General features: G+C 47.5%; 1 protein-coding gene across 1 annotated transcript; it reads left to right on the top strand.

Annotated features, from left to right (window-relative positions):
• Positions 1-882: 882 nt before the first annotated feature.
• On the top strand, positions 883-20,639 carry LOC127579288 (solute carrier family 2, facilitated glucose transporter member 11-like). Its single transcript, XM_052031980.1, has 12 exons — positions 883-914; positions 4,535-4,633; positions 7,180-7,340; positions 7,716-7,840; positions 9,681-9,810; positions 10,653-10,801; positions 11,437-11,624; positions 12,259-12,369; positions 12,502-12,603; positions 16,502-16,577; positions 16,698-16,825; positions 17,481-20,639. The coding sequence occupies exons 1-12, from the start codon at positions 900-902 to the stop codon at positions 17,703-17,705; spliced, it is 1,509 nt and encodes a 502-aa protein (XP_051887940.1). The 5' UTR covers positions 883-899; the 3' UTR covers positions 17,706-20,639.
• The last annotated feature ends 118 nt before the right edge of the window (positions 20,640-20,757 follow it).

The following is a 20,757-nucleotide window of genomic DNA, read 5'->3' as shown; positions in this document are numbered from 1 at the left end:
GAGAACTGCGGGGAGAGGAGATGCGGCTTGAAAGTGGTGCGGTCGTGACCTTCGGATAGATGTGACATTAAATGGTCAATGCAGAATAATGTCCTGGGGTGGGGTGAGGGAGGGGTTGGCGGGATCAGACTTGGTGAGGACTGAGTTCAGGATGAGGGTGAATCCACACACCAAACTCCCAGCGCGAACGTGTCTGCAGTAGTGGGTCCCTCCTTCAAGGACGGAACCTCTCATGAGCTACTATCCGGCTTTACACGGTCATTATCCTGTCCTTATTTATGGGATATTCCCAGCAAATTAGTCTCCTTGTTTGTTCTATTAACAAGGTTGACATAATCCATTGGTTGTGAAGTGTTGGAGATGTGCGGAGCAGCTGAACAACCCGCACAGAGCGGTCCAGCCTCATCAATAAGCGAGTTACAGGTCCTCCCCAGGCGACGCCCGATTTATGTACTGCCCGTTTTGGGAAGACCGGCGGGATTAGAGGACTGCTGCGCGTTACGAACAGTTCCCTGCCGTAACGCGGAGAGGACCTGTACCTTGTTCGCACTTCAGGCGGCGACTGGCTTCAGGATATCCCGTTCCCATGGGAAACTTACCGCGGGGAACCGTTCCTGGCGGGCAACTCTCGGGGTTAAAGTTTAATTTTACCCCCATTCTCATGACGCAGAGATTCTGATGGAAACGTAATCGTAGCTGAGGTGGTTAATGGCCCGTGAAAGTACATCTCTGGTATTTTACTGCCGGCAAAGGATAGTTAATAAATTAGGCTCGGGTTAAAAAACAACGCTGGCTGATTGCTTCACATTAGCTTCAGCCTTTATAACCCCAGCTCCCAGCCTGCGTCAGGCAAAACCGGCGGAATTAAGGAGGATCGCGGGGCGCATCCGAAGGGCATCATGCTGCAGAAGTTGGTATGTAGTGTCGGAGGATTCCTTCTAATGACGACCCCTCCTCCAGCCCGTCTGTCCGTTGGCTGTGCTAATGGGTAGTTGTTGGCTCGAAGCTGAGATTTCCCCTCACCGAGGACATAGAGCCGTCCCTCTGGCGCGGGAAGGGATTCATTCAGGCGCACGGTTGGCACAAATGTGGCATCTTTCCTCAGTATCTGACTTACACTGTACTGAGCCGGAGAATGTTTGATGGGTTAGTGGTGGATGGAGCTTTTTATCTGCGTCTACTAACCCTAATCTTTGCGGAGTCTGATAAGAGAGGTTAGAGAGAGCTTCACGCTTTATCGAAAGCGCGGTGTTACCTCCCCAGAAATGATGGATGGACAGTCTAAAGCAAACCCTGGTGCAGGGTTTCGATCCGAAACGTCGACGGTCCCTTCCCCCCCCCCCCCCCCCCCCCCCCCACAGATGCTGCTCGACCCGCTGAGTTCTACAGCAGGTTGTGTGTTGTTCCAGATTCCAGCGTCTGCAGTCTCCCGTGACTCCAAAGGAAACTAACTCTTCCAGTCCGTCACCTGAAGACATGCGAGGGGGGAGTTTAAACTGGACTGGATCTGGCTGCCTCTACTTGGGTGTGTGTGTTGGGAGAATTCAGAGTGAGTTTTATTAGATCCCAACAGTGCCCTATCTGCCCTGGGGCTGTTTGATGAGATAGTAATTGCCGCTCCGAGAGAAACCTTGCAACTAGCCGTGGGTGTCGGGTGGATTCAATATCCCAGCGACCAAGGGTGCAGAATAGAAACAATTCCAACGGCAGCACACGTCGGTACCGGTCTGACTCATGACGGTACGGTCGGTGTGGAAATTCCTCTGACCTCCCTCTCCTTGGTACTAACTCAGGAGAAACAAACGGCTATAAACTGCTCTTCGCTAAAAACAAAAGCACAAAAAAAAGGCGAAGGAGCCACAACGCCATTTGTTAAGAAAGTTTGGTGCTAAAATATTGATGGATCCATTTTTCTGAATATGCCCTCGGTTGGAATCTAACCCCAGGAATCTTGCCGTTCCGCCCGCAGTCGGTCCCAGTCCCGGGGAGCAGGGTCGGTGGGAGGTCACTGGATGTCCAGCCGTCAGAATCTCGCCGCTTTCCTCGCACTTGTGAACAGGCGAGGTCGGGCCCGCTCGAAGAACCACTGACATTTGCTCGCTGAAGTATTATCCAGCAGTGGGAGGTGGACGGAATAGTACTGGAAATGGGGATGTAACACTCAGTGATGGATGGGTGACAGATTCTATACCCGATGTAAGCACAGAGTTGTTCTGAAAACATCCGCGGAACGAGAAGAAGTACTTTCTCTCTCTCTCTCTCCGCAGATACCGACTGACCTGCTGAGCTTTTCTTTGGCATTTTCTGTTTTTATTTCAGATTTCGTGCATTTTGTAAAAAAATTTTCAACGGTAGCCTTCTCAATTGATATATCAGAATAAACTTATGTGTGTAGTTGGCTCTGTTAGATAACGGATCTTATGCCGGGACAGGGGTTAGACTCAGTCTCTCGCGCCTCTGCCACTAGTCACCACCTTGATCCCACAAACACTCCCACCAAAGTCCAGGGACTTTCAGCAACCTCCAGCCCAGAGCTTCAGCTCCCCGCACTCTTTGAGTAAAGGGGTGGTCTCTGCCTTACGGGGCATGTACAAGGTGGGTGTAGGCGGGAAGAAGCAGAGACCCCCCCTCAATAATAGACACCCCCCCAAAAAAACCATATAAAATAACATTAGGTTGGAGAGGGGGCTCACAAGGTCGGCCCAGAACATACAGGACGTCCTCCAAAAGTTGCCACATTTCGGGTCCTGCTGACGTCAGCTGTAAATGTAGTGCACAGGAGCTCAGATTAGTAAAGGTGTTGGTCGGCATGGATACGGTGGGCTGAAGGGCCTCTTTCTGTGCTTTATTACTCTGTGACATAATAATCCATGTGATCCTCAAACCTCTCATTAGCGGAAGATAAACATCCTCGCTCTTAATGGGATCCGTGTCTCTCTATTGATCTCGATGTTGAATAAACATGTTCAGACCATCCTCCGTTCCCGGGGTAAAGAATTCTAAAGATTCTTAACGATACAAAAAGAACTAAAAGGCCAGTGCAGAATCACATCATAGAGTTGTACAGCGTAGAACATGGGCCCTTTCGGTCCATCCCGTCCATGCGACTGTGATGCCTAATCTATCCCAATCCCGTGTTCGGTCCGAGTCCTGACCAAGAAACTGTCCAAATGCCTTTTAAACTTTGCAATTATATCCGCCTCCACCACCTCCTCTGGCAGCTTGTTCCAGACATTCACCACCCACTGTTTGAAGACCTTTCCCCTCAGGTCCCCTTTAAATTTCTCCCCTCTCACCTTAAACCTGCGCCCTCTAGAACTAGACTCCCCTACCCTGAGAAAAAGACTGTGGCTACCTAGCCTATCCGTGTCCCTCAGAAACCTCCTATAAGGTCACCCCTCAGCTTCCTATATACCGGTGAGAATAGACTCAGCCCATCCAATCTCTCCCTATAACTACAGCTCTCCATTCCAGGAGACATCCTGGGGAACCTCCTCTGCACTCTCTCTGTTGCTCCCACGTCCTCCCTGTAGTGTGGTGACCAGAACTGTACACGATCGTCTCAGTGAGCTCTAACCAATGTTTTGTGCAGTTGTAATATGACGTCCCAACTCTACACTCAATCCTTCGGCCAATGAAGGCAAGCATGGCAAACATCCTTTTCGCTACCCTATCCACATGTGTTGCAACTTTCAAGAAGTTATGAACTTGCGCCCCGAAATCTCTCTGTAATCAACGCTGCATCTCCTCCACACGTCCTACCAGAATTCAACCTCCCAAACTGCATTGCCGTGTATTTCAGCATCTACCCTGCAAACTAAACAGCCCGTGTTTGGTTCTGATGCGGGGTCTCCACCACAGAAGTCAACAATTCCTTTCGTTCCACGGATGCTGCTCGACCCGCTGAGTTCCTCCCGCATTTTGTTGGATGAAATCAACACTCGCTTTGAACTGGCCAGATTTAGTTATACCCTCAGAAATCTTCAAATCGGAAGACAGTTTCTCTACACTTTAGATCACCATTAGATCCGCATTCAAAGGAATATAAACCTTTCCTGTTATTGTTAGAAGGCATGACAGCGATGAGTAATTCCGAAGTAATAATGCTGAAACCCTTGACCTGTCTTCTCAACCGTTACGCCTGGTACCACTCTGGGGAATGTGCGCTGCTCTTCCTTGGGTCAGTGTAAGGCCCAGAACAGAACGCGTTGCACTCAATAGCAACACATTCCATCCCTCCGCGTTACTCCAAGGCCAGAATTCAACTGGGTTTATTCTTGTTTGTACCTGTCCACCAGCTTTAGCCCATTTCTGATTTGATCCCCTGAACCTCTCTGACCCTTCAGAGGTCCCAGTTACTCGCCATTTAGAAAATATTCTTTCCCTTCTCAGTCCGAAGTAAATGATGTCTCAGTTGCCCGCACTGAGATCTGCTTGCCGTTCTGTTACCCGCTGGAGATACCTTGCCTGGACTCTGCGGGTGTGAGAGTTTAACCGGTGCCGCGGGTCTCATGCCCTCTTGTTCACGTTGTAGCTTCAAGGACGAATGCTTCTCCCACTGATCCTTGTGACCGGCATTGGAGGTGGCTTCCAGTACGGATTCAACATGTCATCCATCAATGCGCCATCAGCGGTAAGCACCTCCCACTTGTAGCAAGGGGGCGGAGCAGATTAACTCCATCGTAAGGACAAGAGTAAGAAGCATTTTGCGGAGTTAGGGGTCTAAAGGGGACGGTCCCATATGCGGACTCGAGGGAGTAAACCAGCCAGGCTGGTAGGATGAAAATCCCCTCACTCTGAAATAGGCGGGGGATGGGGGGAGAGGCATTTGGCCGAACAAGCAAACCTTGGTTCTCCAAAGAGTTTTCCGTTTGTACAGTACAACAGCAGCTACAGTACAACAGCAGCTACACTACAACAGTGGTTACACTACAACAGTGGATACACTACAACAATGGTTACACTACAACAGTGGATACACTACAACAATGGTTACACTACAACAATGGATACACTACAACAGTGGATACACTACAACAGTGGTTACACTACAACAGTGGATACACTACAACAATGGTTACACTACAACAATGGATACACTACAACAGTGGATACACTACAACAGTGGTTACACTACAACAGTGGATACACTACAACAATGGTTACACTACAACAATGGTTACACTACAACAGTGGATACACTACAACAGTGGATACACTACAACAGTGGTTACACTACAACAGTGGATACACTACAACAATGGTTACACTACAACAGTGGATACACTACAACAGTGGATACACTACAACAGTGGTTAAGATTACAACAGCAGTCACACTTCCAAACTATTCCACTAACTGTAAAGTGCTTTGGGACTTCAGGTCATGAAAGGGAAATCATCAATGCAAGGTTTTTTAACTTTCGCCTCCTTCCCGTGAATTTGCAGTTTTATCCTGTCCAAATAAACATCTAATTCCCTTTTGGAAGCTACTATTTTATCTGTTCCCCCCTCCGTTCTTTCAGGCAATGTACCGCGGATAGCAACAACTCGTTTCCCCTTTAGTTCCGCTGGTTTGCTCCATTCCTGCCCCGGGAGACCTCTTCTGGGGTTCCCTGTGGGTTGGCGAGAGGGAATCGAGAAGTTCACAGACTGGCCGGTGTGAGGGAAAGTAGCCAGGTGTTGTTTTACCAGGGGACCCCGCGCAAGGAGGGAGGAGGAAGGGGCATCAGAAAACAGATCAGAATGTTTATTGCTTGTATGTGACGTTGGCCGTAGGGTGCAGATGTCCATTGATATAATGAAACCGGAGATGTGACCTGTTCAAGGCCAGGAAACGCCAGCAGCACTTTCAAAAATAATCTACCCAAAGTGAGGTTGAGATTTTATAAAGAAACAAGAGAAAGAATTTTATATACTGTCTTTTACATTGACACCACATTATGTCTTGGCACCGGGATGTCCCGAAACATTTAACAGCCAAATACCTCTTGCCGTTGTAAAGTGGGAAACAGCTGATGGATCGCCGGGTCCCAAACACATTAGGTGTTGGTGGAGAGGTAAATATTGTCCAGAACACTGGGGAGAGCTCTCCCGCCCTCCCCGTCCCCCTTTCCCACCCATCGGCCAGTGCAGTGGGACGTTCTGTGCGTGCACCTGAGAAGACAGACGGCGCCTCAGTCTGAAGGCTCAACCTGTTGGAGGTACCTGTGAGGCGGCTGTAGTTCCTCCCATCGCCCGCCCCCCCCCCCCCCCCCCCGCTGGCTCCCTGACTCTCGGATGTTTTCCGGGAGTGCTGTCGATGGGGGTGGCCTTCCACCTCCGGCAAGTCGGAACCTGGGCACCCGCACCAGAGGCGGAACCAGAACCAGAGGAGCCTCTGGTTCAATCTGCCGCTCGCCTTCTCTTATCTGGTCCCACTTACCGCCTTTTTTACTCATCAGATTCCAGCAACTGCAGCCTCTTGTGACTCCACATCACCTTCTGGCCTCTCCACCTCCAACCTCTCCCCTCCCCCCCCCCGCCTCCCGCCATCTGTCCATCACTTCTCTCCTGACCTGATTCCTGCCAGCTCCTGCCTCACGCCTCCCTCTCCCCTCCTTATGCCGGCCATCTCCCCTCTCCACCCTGAGTCCTGATGCAGGGTCTCGACCCAAAGCGTCGACTATTCCGCCGCCTCCACAGATGCTGCTTGACCCGACGTTCCTCCAGTAGTTTTTGCTTCAAAGCTGGGCCAGCCTCGGTCATCTTGTACACATTCTGCACTGCACCTTTCACTCCTGGACCCTCTGCCAGCAAGGAGGGCGGGGACTTCCTTGCGTATACGGGTACCGGCTCTCCGACCCATCCTGACTTGGAAGTATATCACGGTTTGTCAGAGGATCTGGGACACCCTGCCCAACACCAACACCACTGTGGTAGCACCTTCACCGGAGGAACTGGAGAAGAAAACGACTACGTCAGCCCCTTCTCGATAGGGATGGGAAATAAATGCTAGCTTTGTCGGGAACCTCCCACCCCCCAGAAATAAGTAAAAACAATCCCAGATCTTCAGCCACTGAACTCCAGAAGTGACTGGGATCATGCTTTAGAAAGGCATGTCTTGCTTTCTGCTACTTTATACCCAGAATTTCAGATTGCTAATCCAGGATTGTTTTATTTGAACACAACTGTAACGCAGTTCATTAAGGAATTCATTGCTGAGACGTGGGTCCAACGCTTTGGAAAATCGGTGGACGGAACTTCAGTGAAACTGCTCTGGTATGTCATCGTCTCGGTTTATCCAATCGGAGGATTGCTTGGAGCCCTAAACGCCGGCCACCTCTCGGTGAAGTACGGGAGGTAAGGACTGGCTGAAGATAATGAGTAAATGTAATTTCCCTGTTGTCCCGTCTTTCTGTCTCAGACGCGGTGATATTGTCAGCCGAGAGCCACCCGCGGGGATACTGGCTAGTGCGCGGGGACTTGCTCAGCGCCGGAGGACTCGTCCACAGCCGAAGGCCTGGCGCCCAATATACAGCCACCAGCTGGGCGTATTGGGCATCTTGCCTTTGGAAGTGTGAATATGACAGGAGTGACCTTTAATTTCCTTCCCTCAGTGGGAGGCAGACAGTTATCAGTAGGCTGACCACCACACATAATCCCATCTATGCTTGTAAACCACAGAGGAATCCATGACTTTGCTCCTTTAATGAAGCCATTGTATCTCTGTTCTAGGAAGAACGCTTTGCTCTTCAACAACATTGTGGCCATCACAGCATCAATAATAATGATGTTCAGCAAGAGGGTCCAGTCGTTTGAGATGATTCTGGTGGGGCGACTTCTGTATGGGATCAATGCGGGTATCTGCAGACTTGTGTCCTTTTACCTTGGTTGTATTTCAGGATTTGAGACACGTGGCTTCGATTAGCCTGTTGTGGTGTAACTGACACTTCACACGCCTCTCGGCCTGCGAGCACCTGAACGATGCTGGTCCATTCAACCTGAGGAATTACTGGGTGCTGAACTCAGCGACGTTTGGCAGCTCAGAGGCTTGTTGGGACGAAATGATAGAATGGGGCTGGCCTCTGGCCTCATACTGCAGTGTTTGACCAACGAGGTGCTGAGCTTTTGCGAAATTTGTGATCCTCGCCCATCCATTACGAATTATGCGGGCTCGCTGGTTCACACATAGCTGTCCATGGTGCTGAACCGCTGAATCAACTTTGTCACTTCGCCGCGTGTTACTGATGGCCCTACCGTTCAATTTATTGCCACGAGTTTTACTTCGGGTGTATTAATGTTGCCTTAATAGTGGAGTGTGTTATTGTTGTAAGTGTTCCTAGTTGCTGGAATTAGGTGTGCAACTGATAATTGGAATGTTATACGTGTTACCAAGGACTGAATGTTGTGGGGGTTTTGTTGGCTGTAATGTTGCGTGTGTTACTAATGTGTTACTGCTATAATGATGGCTGAAATGTAGGTTGTGTTTCTGAAGTCTGCAACGTTGGGTGTGTTACTGATTGACGTAATGTTGTATGGGTTACTGATGGTTGCAGTGCTGTGCTGGTTATTCCTGGCGACAATGTTGGGCCCGTTCCGGTTAGCCGTAATGCCGGACGTGTTCCTGACGGATGTAATGTTGGATAGATTATTGATGACTTTGATATTGGATGTGTTACTGATATTGGGCGTGTTATTGGTCTCTGTAATATCAGTTGAGTTATTTATGGCTATAATATTGTTGATCTGATGTGTGGGATGTTGAAAGCTGTAATGATCGATGTGTTACTTATGATAGCAATACTTGATTCATGGAGGTAATGTTGAGTATGTTCATGAGAATTGCAACTTTGGCTGCATTATTGATGATTGTAATGTTAGGCTTGCTACAGATGTCTGCAATGTTTGATGTGTCCCTGCTGGCTGTGACTTTGGATGTGTTGTTGACTGTGTTAATGCTGGTTGGGTTACTGATACCTGTAATGCTGAGTTATTTATTCCTGGTGTTACGTCGGGTGAGTTACCAGTAACTGTAGTACTGGGCGTCTTACTGAGGTCTGTAATGCCTAGTGTATAACTGACGATTGTGATATTGGGCAGCTATAAACGCTGGAAGTATTAAAGGCGGTTTGAATGTTGGATGTATTCCTGAAGGCTCCATTGTTGTGAGAGTTATTGATGTCTTTAATGTTTGTGGATTAATATGGGCGTAGTAGTGTGTGTATTACTGATGGCAGTATTGCTGTCTGAGTTCCCCATGGTGTTAATATTAGGTTGTTCTGGAGTGCTATAATATTGAATGCGTTACTGATGGCTATACGATTCTCTGGGTTATTGATGACTATAATGTTGGATGTGTTCAAGATAGAAGTAACATTGGGTGTGCAGTTAGTGCCTGCAATGTTTGGGATTTACTTGTTATTGCCTTGATGTTGGATAAATTACTAAGAGTGTTGTTGGGCGGGTTCCTGACGGTGTGATGGTTGCGTGTGTGTAAGTGATGGCCGTTAAGTTCGACATGTTACTGGTGATCTGTTCTGGTGTTCTGGTGACCCTTGTTTCCGAAAACTGAATCTGATTTAGTAAATGGGAGAAGAAGTGGGTATGCCATATTCACACGACGATTGCTTTGAATGCTTCATAAAAAATGACCCTGCATTGAGGGATTTCTTTTGTCAATTCATGTTTTCCTGTCTGAAGGAATTGGCCTCAACGTTCACAGTATGTACCTCGGGGAAAGTGCGCCGAAGGAACTGCGAGGCCTGGTGTCCCTGACCCGTGCAATGTTCGTTGCCTTCGGTAAATTCATAGGACAAGTGGTTGGACTCAGGTAAACCTCTCAGCTTTCGTCCTGACAAATCTCACTTCTCTCCCGCCTCCTGCCAATGCAAACCCGTGGATGACAAGCAGCTATTGGCGCCCTGGAGGAGGTGAGATCCGCTGCTTAACGTGGGAATGAAATCAAATGTAGACCCCGTGCCCCCATGAAAGCCGCGATCTCCTGAAGGTGGCTGCCGTGTACTAGCGAATTCTCCATACAAGCTGTGATATGCCAATGACATCCTACCACACTTCATGGGAGTGCAAGCAGAAAACCTTGGACAGAACAGGCAACTAAATATTGGTCAAAGGGTAGATGTTAAGCAGCAACTTTAAAGAGGACAGATTGGGGTCTAGCGGACTGTGCTGATTTCCCAATAGCATGCCTACCCCTCCCTGCCTCTGTGGCTATGACACTCTTCTGCACTCCTGACACTAACTGCTTCAACACTGTTCATTGCAAACTGGGAATCTATGTGCAACTGCCACATGTCTGATTAGAAGTTAAATCCAGAGAGAGTAATTTAAAAGCAGGAGAGTCACAAGTGAGTGGTACTAAAATACATATTATGCACAAGAACCTCAACTTGTATCTAAATTAGTTGAAAGCAGTGTGTTTATATACTTGTCAGGAGACCGTTACTTTCTAAGTTACTGGTGTTAGATGTTTGTTAAATAAAGATGCATACATACACAAGTATGTGAATGGAATATATTTACCTGCATTTACCTGTATGTGGATAAATACTGTTGCAATGATCAATGGTTCTGGTTGGTTGACTCCGGGCTGATGAGGCGATGCTCCCACTGACGGCTGTTGCCTGTTGTGTTCTAACACTTGTCTTTCCCCAGGGAGATTTTGGGAACGGAGACCGCCTGGCCCCTGTTGTTGGCTTTCAGTGGCCTTCCTGCCCTCATCCAGCTCATCCTGCTGCCCTGGTTCCCAGAGAGCCCCAGATACTTGCTGATCGACAGGGGTGAGAAGGACCTGTGTGTGGACGGTGAGCGGAAGCGGCGAGGCTGTTCTCCATTTCGGGCTGGGGTCCGTCACAACAATGTTGCCGAAATAGTCACTTCTGCCAACGGCGGATTGGGTGCTATAACCACCCAGCGACCTCTAAACATGTGCAGGACCAGAGAGTGAAACTTAAGTCAGGGTCGGTCCGCTCTGAACCAAGCCATTTGCTCTTTTTTTAGAAACCCCGTCAACCGTATAATCAGCGCCCCTCCAGGTTCCGTGAAATCCACGTTGAGGAGCCAAGGCGCTTCACAAGAGCATTTATCAGACAGAATTTGACACCAAGACATATATTAGGGCAGATAACCAAAGGTAGGTTTTAATGAGTGACTTAAAGGGGAAGGAAGAGGTAGAGAGGCCGTAAGGTTTGGGAGGGAAGTTTAGAGTTCAGGACATTCGCAGTGGAGACAGACAGGCCAGTGATGGAGAGATTACAATGAGGGGTATTGATGTGGGAGTTTACGGACCCTGCAGCCGAGATCACACGGAACCTGCTCTCCCCGCCGTGATCTCAGCTGCAGCGTTTTCCTGTTGCGATTTATCGAGTGATGGGACATTGGGTTTCTGCCGCAGCCTCTGCCCTCCACCTAACCGCCTGCCCCTGCTTGGTGCCCGCAGCTCTCCGCAGACTCTGGGGTCAGGGAGATTTCTATGAGGAGGTTCAGGACATGGAGGCGGAACAAGCTGCAAGCAAAGGCGAGCGAGCAAAGACGGCCCGCGAGCTGTTCCAAGACCGCTCGGTGCGATGGCAACTCATCACCAACATCATGCTCACCGTCGCAATGCAGCTGTGTGGCATCAATGCGGTGAGGAGGGCAGGCCTCTAATAACTGGCTTATGGTTAATTCAATGCGGGGACGTGGGCAAACACATAGGCAGGAATCGGACACATATACACACATAAATACACGCTGCACACGTTGGCAGCACAGGTACACACAAGCAGAAACACATATACAGGCATGAACAGACACATACAGGCAGAAACACACGCAGTCAGAAACACACACACACACACACACACACACACACACACACACACACACACACACACACACACCCAGAAACATAGTGACAGAAAAAGCCAATAAACAAGCGGATGATCCAGACCAAAGACGAGAACAGGCATCTGAGTGTGTGTTGTCTCCATGACTGATCATGTGTTGTCACCGTGACTGAGTGTGTGTGTTGTCACCATAGCTGAGCGTGTGTTGTCTTCCTGACTGTGTGTGTGTGTGTGTGTGTGTTGCCTCCGTGACTGAGCGCGTGTTGTCACTGTGACTCAGCGTGTTGTCTCCCTGTCAGTGTGTGTTGTCACCGTGACTGAGCGTGCTGTCACCGTAACTTTTGTTGTTACCGTAACTTGTTGTCACCGTGACTGTGTGTTGTCACCGTGAAATGAAGATCTCAACACTTGATACTTGATTTTCTGCCCCTTAGATCTATTTCTATTCTTCTGAGGTGTTCCAGGAAGCCGGGATTCCGGACTGGACGATCCCGTACGTGGTGGTGGGGGCGGGCGCCACACTGCTGCTCACGTCAGTGGTCAGTGTAAGTGTTGGTCAACGGGAGAGGGGGGTTGGAGGGGGTGGTGTTTGGGTGGGGGGGGCGGCTTCACACTCTCGGCTCCAGCGTTCTCCCCCTCCCCTAAAGCGGCTGAAATCCTTCTGTTGTTTTGCACAGGGATTGTTCATTGAGCGCGATGGGAGAAAGGCCTTGTTGTGGAAAGGGTACGGCCTAATGACGCTGTGGTCAGCCCTGCTGTGCGTCGCCCTGCCGCTTCAGGTGAGTGTTACCCTGCGTGGAAACAGGGAACGTAGAGCGGGTAGGGAACACAGTGAGGCCATGCGGCCCATTGTGCCCACGTCACCTATCAGAGCAACTGATAGAGAGCTCTTGTAAATCTTTTCTGGACCCTCTCTAACACTGTCACCTCCTTATAATGTGGTCACTAGAACTGAACGCAATACTCCATTCACAAGCCCTGTCTCATCGCCTTATTTTCCCCTAACATACACTTACCCAGATCCCTCTTGAAGACCACAGTGGAAGCTGCCTCCGCCACATCCTCAGGCAGAACGTTCCAGATTCCAACCACACACTGTGGAAAAAGTCGTTTTTTCTCCTCCTGTCATTCTCTTCCCCTTTATTTTATACCCGTGACATCTTGACCTTGATCCCTGTACCAATGGGAACAGCCTCCCACTCTCCACTCTGCCCAGAGCCCTCATTGTTTTATATCCTGTCAGATCTCCTCTCTTAGAACAGTTCCAGCCTCTCCAATCTAACCTCGTCACTGCAGACCCCTCATCCTAGTACACGCTCTTCTAAATCTTTCCTGGACCTTCTCTAACACTGTCACATCTTTATAATGCGATCACTAGAATTGAACGCAATACTCCAGACGAAACTGGACCAGTGTTTTATAAAGGTTCAGCATTACTTCCCTACTTTTATACTCTACCTCTATTGATATAGTCCAAAGGTGTGTATGCCTTACTAAGTTTTCTCAACCTGCCCCCCGCCACTTGCAATTATACTACCAAGTTTTATGCTATCCACAAATTTAGAAATTGTGGCAGGTAGCCCCATGTACAGGGCCTTTAATATAAATCAGAAAAAGCGCAATGGCCTGATCCCTGGGAACACCACTATTCACCTTCTTCGAGTCCAAAAGACAACCTTTCACCATGACACTCTGTTGTCTGTTGCATACCCAACTTTGTTTCAATACAATCAATCTCCCTTTTACACCGTGTGTTTTAACTTTGCTGATAAGCCTGTCATGTGGCACCTTATCAAACGCCTTCTGGAAGCCTACACACACCAGATTGACTGCATGACCCTCGTTAACTTTCTTAGTTAATTCCTCAAGAATTCTATTAAATTGGTTAAACATAATTTGTTCACAGTGGCATTGTGTTGAGCTGCTGCCTCAAGCTCCAGCAACCCAAGTTCAATCCTGGCCTCTGGTTCTGTCTGTGTTGAGTTCGTTCAAGTTAATTGTTGTCATAGGCATACATAGGGGATAAATGCCATGAAAATTAGCTTTTTGCTGCAGCAGCACAGTGCATTACAAGACGAGGAAAACATAAGTTGACACAAACTTAAATGAACATGTTATACGTAACTCATACATGTGCAAATAAACCACAAGATAAACATAATGACACCAGTACAAGATTGAGAGAGAGAAGACAAATATAGTCCGAGGTAGTGTTAAGGTTTTCAGGTCAGTTCAAGTGGGGAAGAAGCTGTTGTTAAACCTTGAGGTGTGGGTCTTCAGGCTCCTACATGCTCTCCCTGTGACTACATGGGTTTCCTCTGGGTGCCCCAATTTCCTTCCACATCCCAAAGACGTGCAGGTTGGTAGAATAACTGGGCATTGTAACTTGTCTGCTGGTGGTAAAATCTGGGGGGGGGGGGGGAGGGGGTGATGGGAATGTCGGGGGACTGATGGAGGATTAGTGTCGGGTTAGTGTAAATGGGTGCTCGATGATTGGCGTGGACTTGGTGGGCTGAAGGGCCTGTTTCTTTGCTATTTGACTGTGTGATAGATCTGTGCTGGGTTACCTTAATTCATCCATTTTCATCCAGATGGTTTTTAATCCTGTCCCAGATAAATATTTCCAAGATCTTTCCCACTACTAAGTTTAAACAGGCTGGCCTGTGGTTGCTGGGGAGAGGTGGTGCCAAAAGTTTGTATTTTGAATAACAGATATTCAGGTGTTAGTTACAGGCTGGAAACTAATTGAAAGGGCCGGGACATTGTTATGTGACTGTTGTGCCTGTTACTATGTCTGTGCACTAATGCATTCCCCTGACAGAACACAGGATTCAACAATAAGGGGTTGTCGTAAATATGCCTGTGGGCCATTTTGACCCTCACTACTCCAAAACTTTTCTTTTAATATCATTTTTCCTTACTTTGATACTGTTTGCATCTGCATTTGGGTGGTAAACCTTGGTGTTCCCCATGGCTCAGTGCTTGCACTAGGACTCTTTTGATACACATTAGTGGCTTCAACACAGCTGAGCAAGGTAAAATTTCCAGATGTGTGGACGACCCAACACTTGAAAGTGAGGAGGATGGTAACAGGCTACTAGAAGTCACCGAGAAGCTGGCAGAGTGTGCAGACCGGCAGCAGGTGGAGTTTAATATGGAGAAGGGTGAAGTCTGGCTGAAGGAATGAGGAGAGACAACATGGACTGAGTGGCACAGTTCTTACTGGCATGTGGGAACCGACGGAGATCGGTGTTGTGAGCGTGTCTTTGAAAGTGGCTAAGATGTTGAGAAAGTGGTTAGTAAAGCACGTGAGTTCAGAGGTTCTCTTCCCCTCCAGACATCCAGCCATTGAGTACAAGAGTAGGGAAGTTGTGTTGAACCTATACAGAACATTGGTTAGACCATAACTGGAACATTGAGCAAGGAGCTAGATAGGTTCCTTATAGATAGGGGAATCAAGGGATATGGGGACAAGGCAGGAACAGGATATTGATTGTTGAGGATCAGCCATGATCTCAAAATGGCGGTGCAGAGTCGAAGGGCCGAATGGTCTACTTTTGCTCCTATTGTCTATTGTCTATTGGGGCTCCACCCTTTAGGGCGAATCTGAAGGCCTTACAAAGGATGCAGAAATGATATAGGACAATATTGGTGTTGGTATTGGTTTATTATTGTTACTTGTACCGAGGTACAGTGAAAAACTTGTCTTACAAACCGCTCTTACAGGTCAATTCATTACACAGTGCAGTTACATTGAGTTAGTACAGAGTGCATTGATGTAGTACAGGTAAAAAAAAATAACAGTACAGAGTAAAGTGTAGTTAGAGACATAGAGTTTAAATTTAAAAGTGTAGAACGATTATAGTAAAGGTAATGAGCAGATCTGTAGAGAGCAGCTCGCAACGTGTCGCCACACTCCGGGGCAATACTCTGGGGATGAGTGATTTCTGCTATAAGATTCAAATAGAAAAATGGGGGTTATTCAGCTTAGAGCAAAGAAGTTGAGAGGTGATTTACTGGAGGTGTAAAGGGCATGGCTTTAGACGGGGTAAGTAGAGGGAACCTGTTCATGAATGAAGCTTCAATGATCAGGAACGTAGATTTAATATAAGATGAGATGAGATTTCTTTATTAGTCACATGTACATCGAAACACACAGTGAAATGCATCTTTTGCGTAGGGTGTTCTGGGGGCAGCCCGCAAGTGTCGCCACCCTTCCAGCACCAACATAGCATACCCACAACTTCCTAACCCGTACGTCTTTGGAATGTGGGAGGAAACCGAAGCACCCGGAGGAAACCCAGGCAGACACGGGGAGAACGTACAAACTCCTTACAGACAGGGGCCGGATTTGAACCCGGATCGCTGAGCAAAATAAGTGTTTTCAGTTGGAGCGGTGATGCACTGCCTGTATTCAAGGCAGGTGAGCTTCACAGGCTGAGCCAGCATTTAATTGCCCACCCCTAATGCCCTGGAAAAGGTGATGGAAGTAGAATCAGTCAAGAGTTTGAATGAGAGTGAGGGGGTACTGGTGAGGATAATGGAGCGAGAGCAGGGGAATGGGACCGATGGGATTGCTCTGGTAGGAGGCAGGCACAGTCCCAATGGGCCAAATGACCTCCTGCTGGTCTGTAGCTATCCGACGATGCTAATGGGTGATTTTCTGTTGTTTTCCAGCATCAGTTCACCTGGTTGCCGTACTGCAGCATATTCCTCATCTTTGCCTATATTTTCAGTTACGGCATTGGTCCAGGTGAGTTCAGGCAAATGGCAGGGGAAAGGCTGCAGGGTGGGTGTGGGAGGAGGAATGGCTACAGAACCGGCGGGTCACCGGGATGGTCTGTACTGATGCTGCGATTGTCTGATTTTCCAGCGGGTGTGACCGCAATCATTCCCTTTGAAATCTTTACTCAGCCGTACCGGCCTGTTGCCTTCATGATCAATGGCTCCTTCCAGTGGCTGGGACTCGTCCTCATGGGAATGATCTTCCCATTTATTGTGGTAAGTACGGACACAGATAAATCTTGGAAAAGGAAGACTCCTCAGTCTAATTCACATGGTATCTAAGATTGTTCATTCCTTCAAGCCTGTTTGGTCATTCACTTCGGCCACAAGTGATCTGTAACTACTACCACTGATTTGGTTCCACATCCTGTGATGCCTCTATCTAACTATTTCATTGTATTTAAAGCACGGAAACAGGTCATTTGCCAGACAAGCCCAAGCTGAGTTTATACCCCACTGGAGCCTCCTTCTTCAATGAACCCTGTCAACATACCTTTTCTATGCTTTGCTCCCATGTGTTTCACTGGTTCCCCCTTATTTGCATCTGTGCTGGTCACCCTCATGACACTTTGTGGTAGTGAAATCTAGTAGCTAAATGTTTCCCAGGTAAAGAATTGCTTCTGAATTTCTAGTTGGATGTGTTAGTGACCATGCTATATCTATAGTCCCTAGTTCTCTTCTCCCGTATGTGTACACTTCACTTCATCTGCCTTATCAAACTGTCTCGCAACGGACCACTGACGTCGTGGTAATGAGAGATACCAGCAATGCTGTCTTTGCAAAATCCTGACAATGACAGGGGTAAGTTTGCACATTGAAAGTGTGGCTCTGTGGTCAGCGCTGCCTCAGTCTGTCTCCCTTACTTTCCCAGGAGGGATTGGGCCCATTCTGCTTCCTCATATTCCTGGGCGACTGCTTGATCATCGCCGTGTTCGTCTTCATTATTTTGCCGGAAACTAAAGGGAAAACTGTTCTGGAGATCACCGAAGAGTTTCGGAAAATAAACCGCAAGAGGATGGGAGGCAGCTCGGTGGCAATTCGCAGGAAGCTCTCACAGAATGTTCCAGAGGTCTTTGTCATTGCTACCAAACTGTAAGAGGTCAGCATCAGAAGCTGGGACAGATACAGCCGCTGGAAGGGGGTGGGTGAGATGCAGCTCTGACCTTGTAACCTTCTGCAGGCTGAATTTCCAGTCAGTCAGTGGACATTGTGGAAACTACTTCTACAATTGGAACCAAATAAGGGTCAGGCACCAAGGCTCTGAATGTTGGATTTGTTATATTTTTGAATTTACAAGGCTCTAAGTAGTCTGACTGCTTTTGCCCTTTGCTGTTAGTGGGTTTGATTCACTCTGTATTCTCAGTTGAGTTGTTGGTGTGGGTTGCCAACTTCAAATGTGAGGAGCCTACTATAAATGCGGAATAAAGAAGTGCCTTCTGCAGTCTCAGGTTGAGCAGAGACATTTTATGGTCTGGCAAGTAACTAATGTAGGAAGCACAGCTGTCAATGTGTGCATAGCGAGCTTGCATAAACAGAAATGTGATAATGGCCAATCTGTTTTGTTGGGATAAAATTTGTCTAGTGAGAATTCTGCTGCTCCATGGAGTAGTATCATGGGATTTTTTTTTTGATACCATGCAAGAGGGCAAATGTGCCTCAGTGGTCCTCTGTGCTGATAGGAGCTTGTTGTGCTTAAGAATGTGGAGCAGGACAAACTCAGGGTTTGTAAATCAGGGAGAGGTGCTTCCATCTGAGCCACAGCTGAGGGGCAAACGTTGGTCACCTGCCGGGGGAGTGGGGTTTTGCTGAGACACGGGTTTTGGTGGTGTCTCTAAAATCTGAATATTCCAAGGTGTTCACTGAGTTGCCTTTAGTCTCTGTTGATTTGATTCTGGGTTTTTGTACCAGTGTGTCACAGACAATAGGAAAAGTTAGATTCACAAGAAATGGTTTCAGTAAAAATGAGCACGAAGCTGTCAAGCTAGTGTACAAATTTCCCACTATATCCTTTAGGGAGGGAATCCTGCCATTCTGTGACCACAGTCCTTCACCGCCTTCTGCCATGGTCTAGGAAGCCTTTTGCTTGTCCGGTTTCTATATGCTCCTAAATGCTATTCACACCTTACACTGCACAAGCATTGGCTGGAAACAGAAGATTCTGAATTTCAATAACTAGTTGGCACATCCCTCCCACTGCTCCCCACTCAAACACAACACCCTCTGATTTGGACTTGGAGCAGTAGGACAATGAATGTCCATTCCACATCTCTCCAAAGTTCTACTTCCACTGGTTTCAATTTGCAGAAAGTCGAAGTCTACAGACAGGATGAAAACTAAGTGATCAACATAGATTTGGAAAATTCAGAGTGGGTTTCTCTACTTTGGGGCTTACTTTTTGGGACATAACTTAAACTTTGATCGGAGACTTGAGCTGTCTCAATGGGATTTCATTTTTCTGCTCAGCCTTTAGTGATGTTTGTGTTTGTTGGAGAGGTTTAGGGGCTCAGTGACTTCCTGTGATTTTATTTGAGGTTTCTGACAAGGCCTTTCACTGGTCCCACATGGCGCAGGGAGAACGTGTAAATTCCACATAGATAGGGCAGCACGGTAGTCTAGCGGTTAGCGTGACGCTATTACAGCGCCAGCGACCGGGGTTCGATTCCCGTCGCTGTCTGTAAGGAGTTTGTACGTTCTCCCGTGTCTGTGTGGGTTTCCTCCGGGTGCTCCAGTTTCTTCCCACATTCTAAAAGACGTATGGTAGGTTAATTTGGGTTTTAAAAAAATGGGCGGCGCGGACTCATTGGGCCAGAAGGGCCTGTTACCACACTGTAAATAAATTTTTTTAAAAAATTTAAATACTACCTGAGGTCAGACTCGAACCCAGGCCCCTGGAGCTGTTGAGGCAGCACCACTACCTGTGGCACCACTGTGAATCTGAATATTAAGTAAGCCACTGATATCAATATCCACGGTGCCCTGCGGTTGGAAAATGGCCATCACAATCAGCAATGGGTACGTTTGACCAGTGAAAAATGAGACAATGCTGGCCTTGTTACAAACCTCAAATAAAATCACAGGAAGGCACTGAGATTATAGGGACACAGTTTTGTTAACAGGTCACCAGTTACTCCTTCCACTACTTTCCCTGTCTTCACTACAAGACACATTACCTTCACAACGATCATACTGCAGAAACCTGTGCTCCTCTCACTTCACCAGACATTATAGTGAGGAGATAATAAATGGTAGGCAGAGAAAGACATTTTCTAAAAATATACTATATTCATAATATGTACAGTAAATACAATTGGACATGTCCTTCCCTACGTTCATTCTGTCAGCAGTTCAACACCTTTTCTGACGAAGCATCAAAACCACTCGCACGCGCAGGTTGAGAGAGATTATTCAGCACACTCTTCTTGTTCTTGGTCTCAAGACCAGCTGATTTCTCGCTTTACCGGCAGTGGTTGTGGTTGTTGGAGGGCATGCAGGTTCATGTGAGAAGCCTCAACAACTTAACATAACTCGTTTACATTGGAAGGGCAGCCCCACCATACCTTCATGGTGAACCTAAGATGATGAGTTTACATTGGCACTGCACGGGGAATTCCTTCCAAAGAGTTCACTGTGATTTTCCTTATGTCAGTATGTGAGCACTGGGAAGGTACTGGCTGACCTCAACAGGAACTCAAGCCACTTGTTTATCATGGAGCGCTCTCTCTATCTTGCCTTATATTTTCAAGTCTATTTATTTGACTTAATAAAAGATTGATACAGTTGCCTGTTGAGGACCCAGTGACCTCTGCTGAGAACCTCTCCACATCAAGAGTACTAGAATGGGTACTGAGCTGGGGTGGAGTTTCCACTTTCGCGTCATGCTGTGCTGTATCCTAGTGCGCCCACTGTACTCCTGATGTATTCTGATCTATGTTCTGTATTAATTGTTTACGGTTTATTAGTTAATGTTTTACAATATTACTTCAAACTACGACTTTACCTATTGTGAAAATATGTCCAAAAATAAACTTACATTTTTAACCAACACTTAAGTTCTGTGAGTTCTTTTTGTTCATTACCATTTATAGTTTAATGTTTGCCTTCCAATTATTGCCCAGATCATTTGTATGACTGCAACATTTTTCTACAGT

The sequence above is a fragment of the Pristis pectinata genome, chromosome 17 (assembly GCF_009764475.1).
Source record: "Pristis pectinata isolate sPriPec2 chromosome 17, sPriPec2.1.pri, whole genome shotgun sequence".
Classification (NCBI taxonomy): domain Eukaryota; kingdom Metazoa; phylum Chordata; class Chondrichthyes; order Rhinopristiformes; family Pristidae; genus Pristis; species Pristis pectinata.
The sequence above is the reverse complement of the archived record's forward strand: the minus strand, read 5'-3'. Positions and strand labels throughout refer to the sequence as shown.

Bases quoted from the DNA above. Each gene is read 5' to 3' on its own strand.
- LOC127579288 (XM_052031980.1), top strand. The intron at 7,341-7,715 runs GTAAGGACTGGC...TCTCTGTTCTAG, and splicing joins CTCTCGGTGAAGTACGGGAG to GAAGAACGCTTTGCTCTTCA. The intron at 11,625-12,258 runs GTGAGGAGGGCA...TCTGCCCCTTAG, and splicing joins AGCTGTGTGGCATCAATGCG to ATCTATTTCTATTCTTCTGA.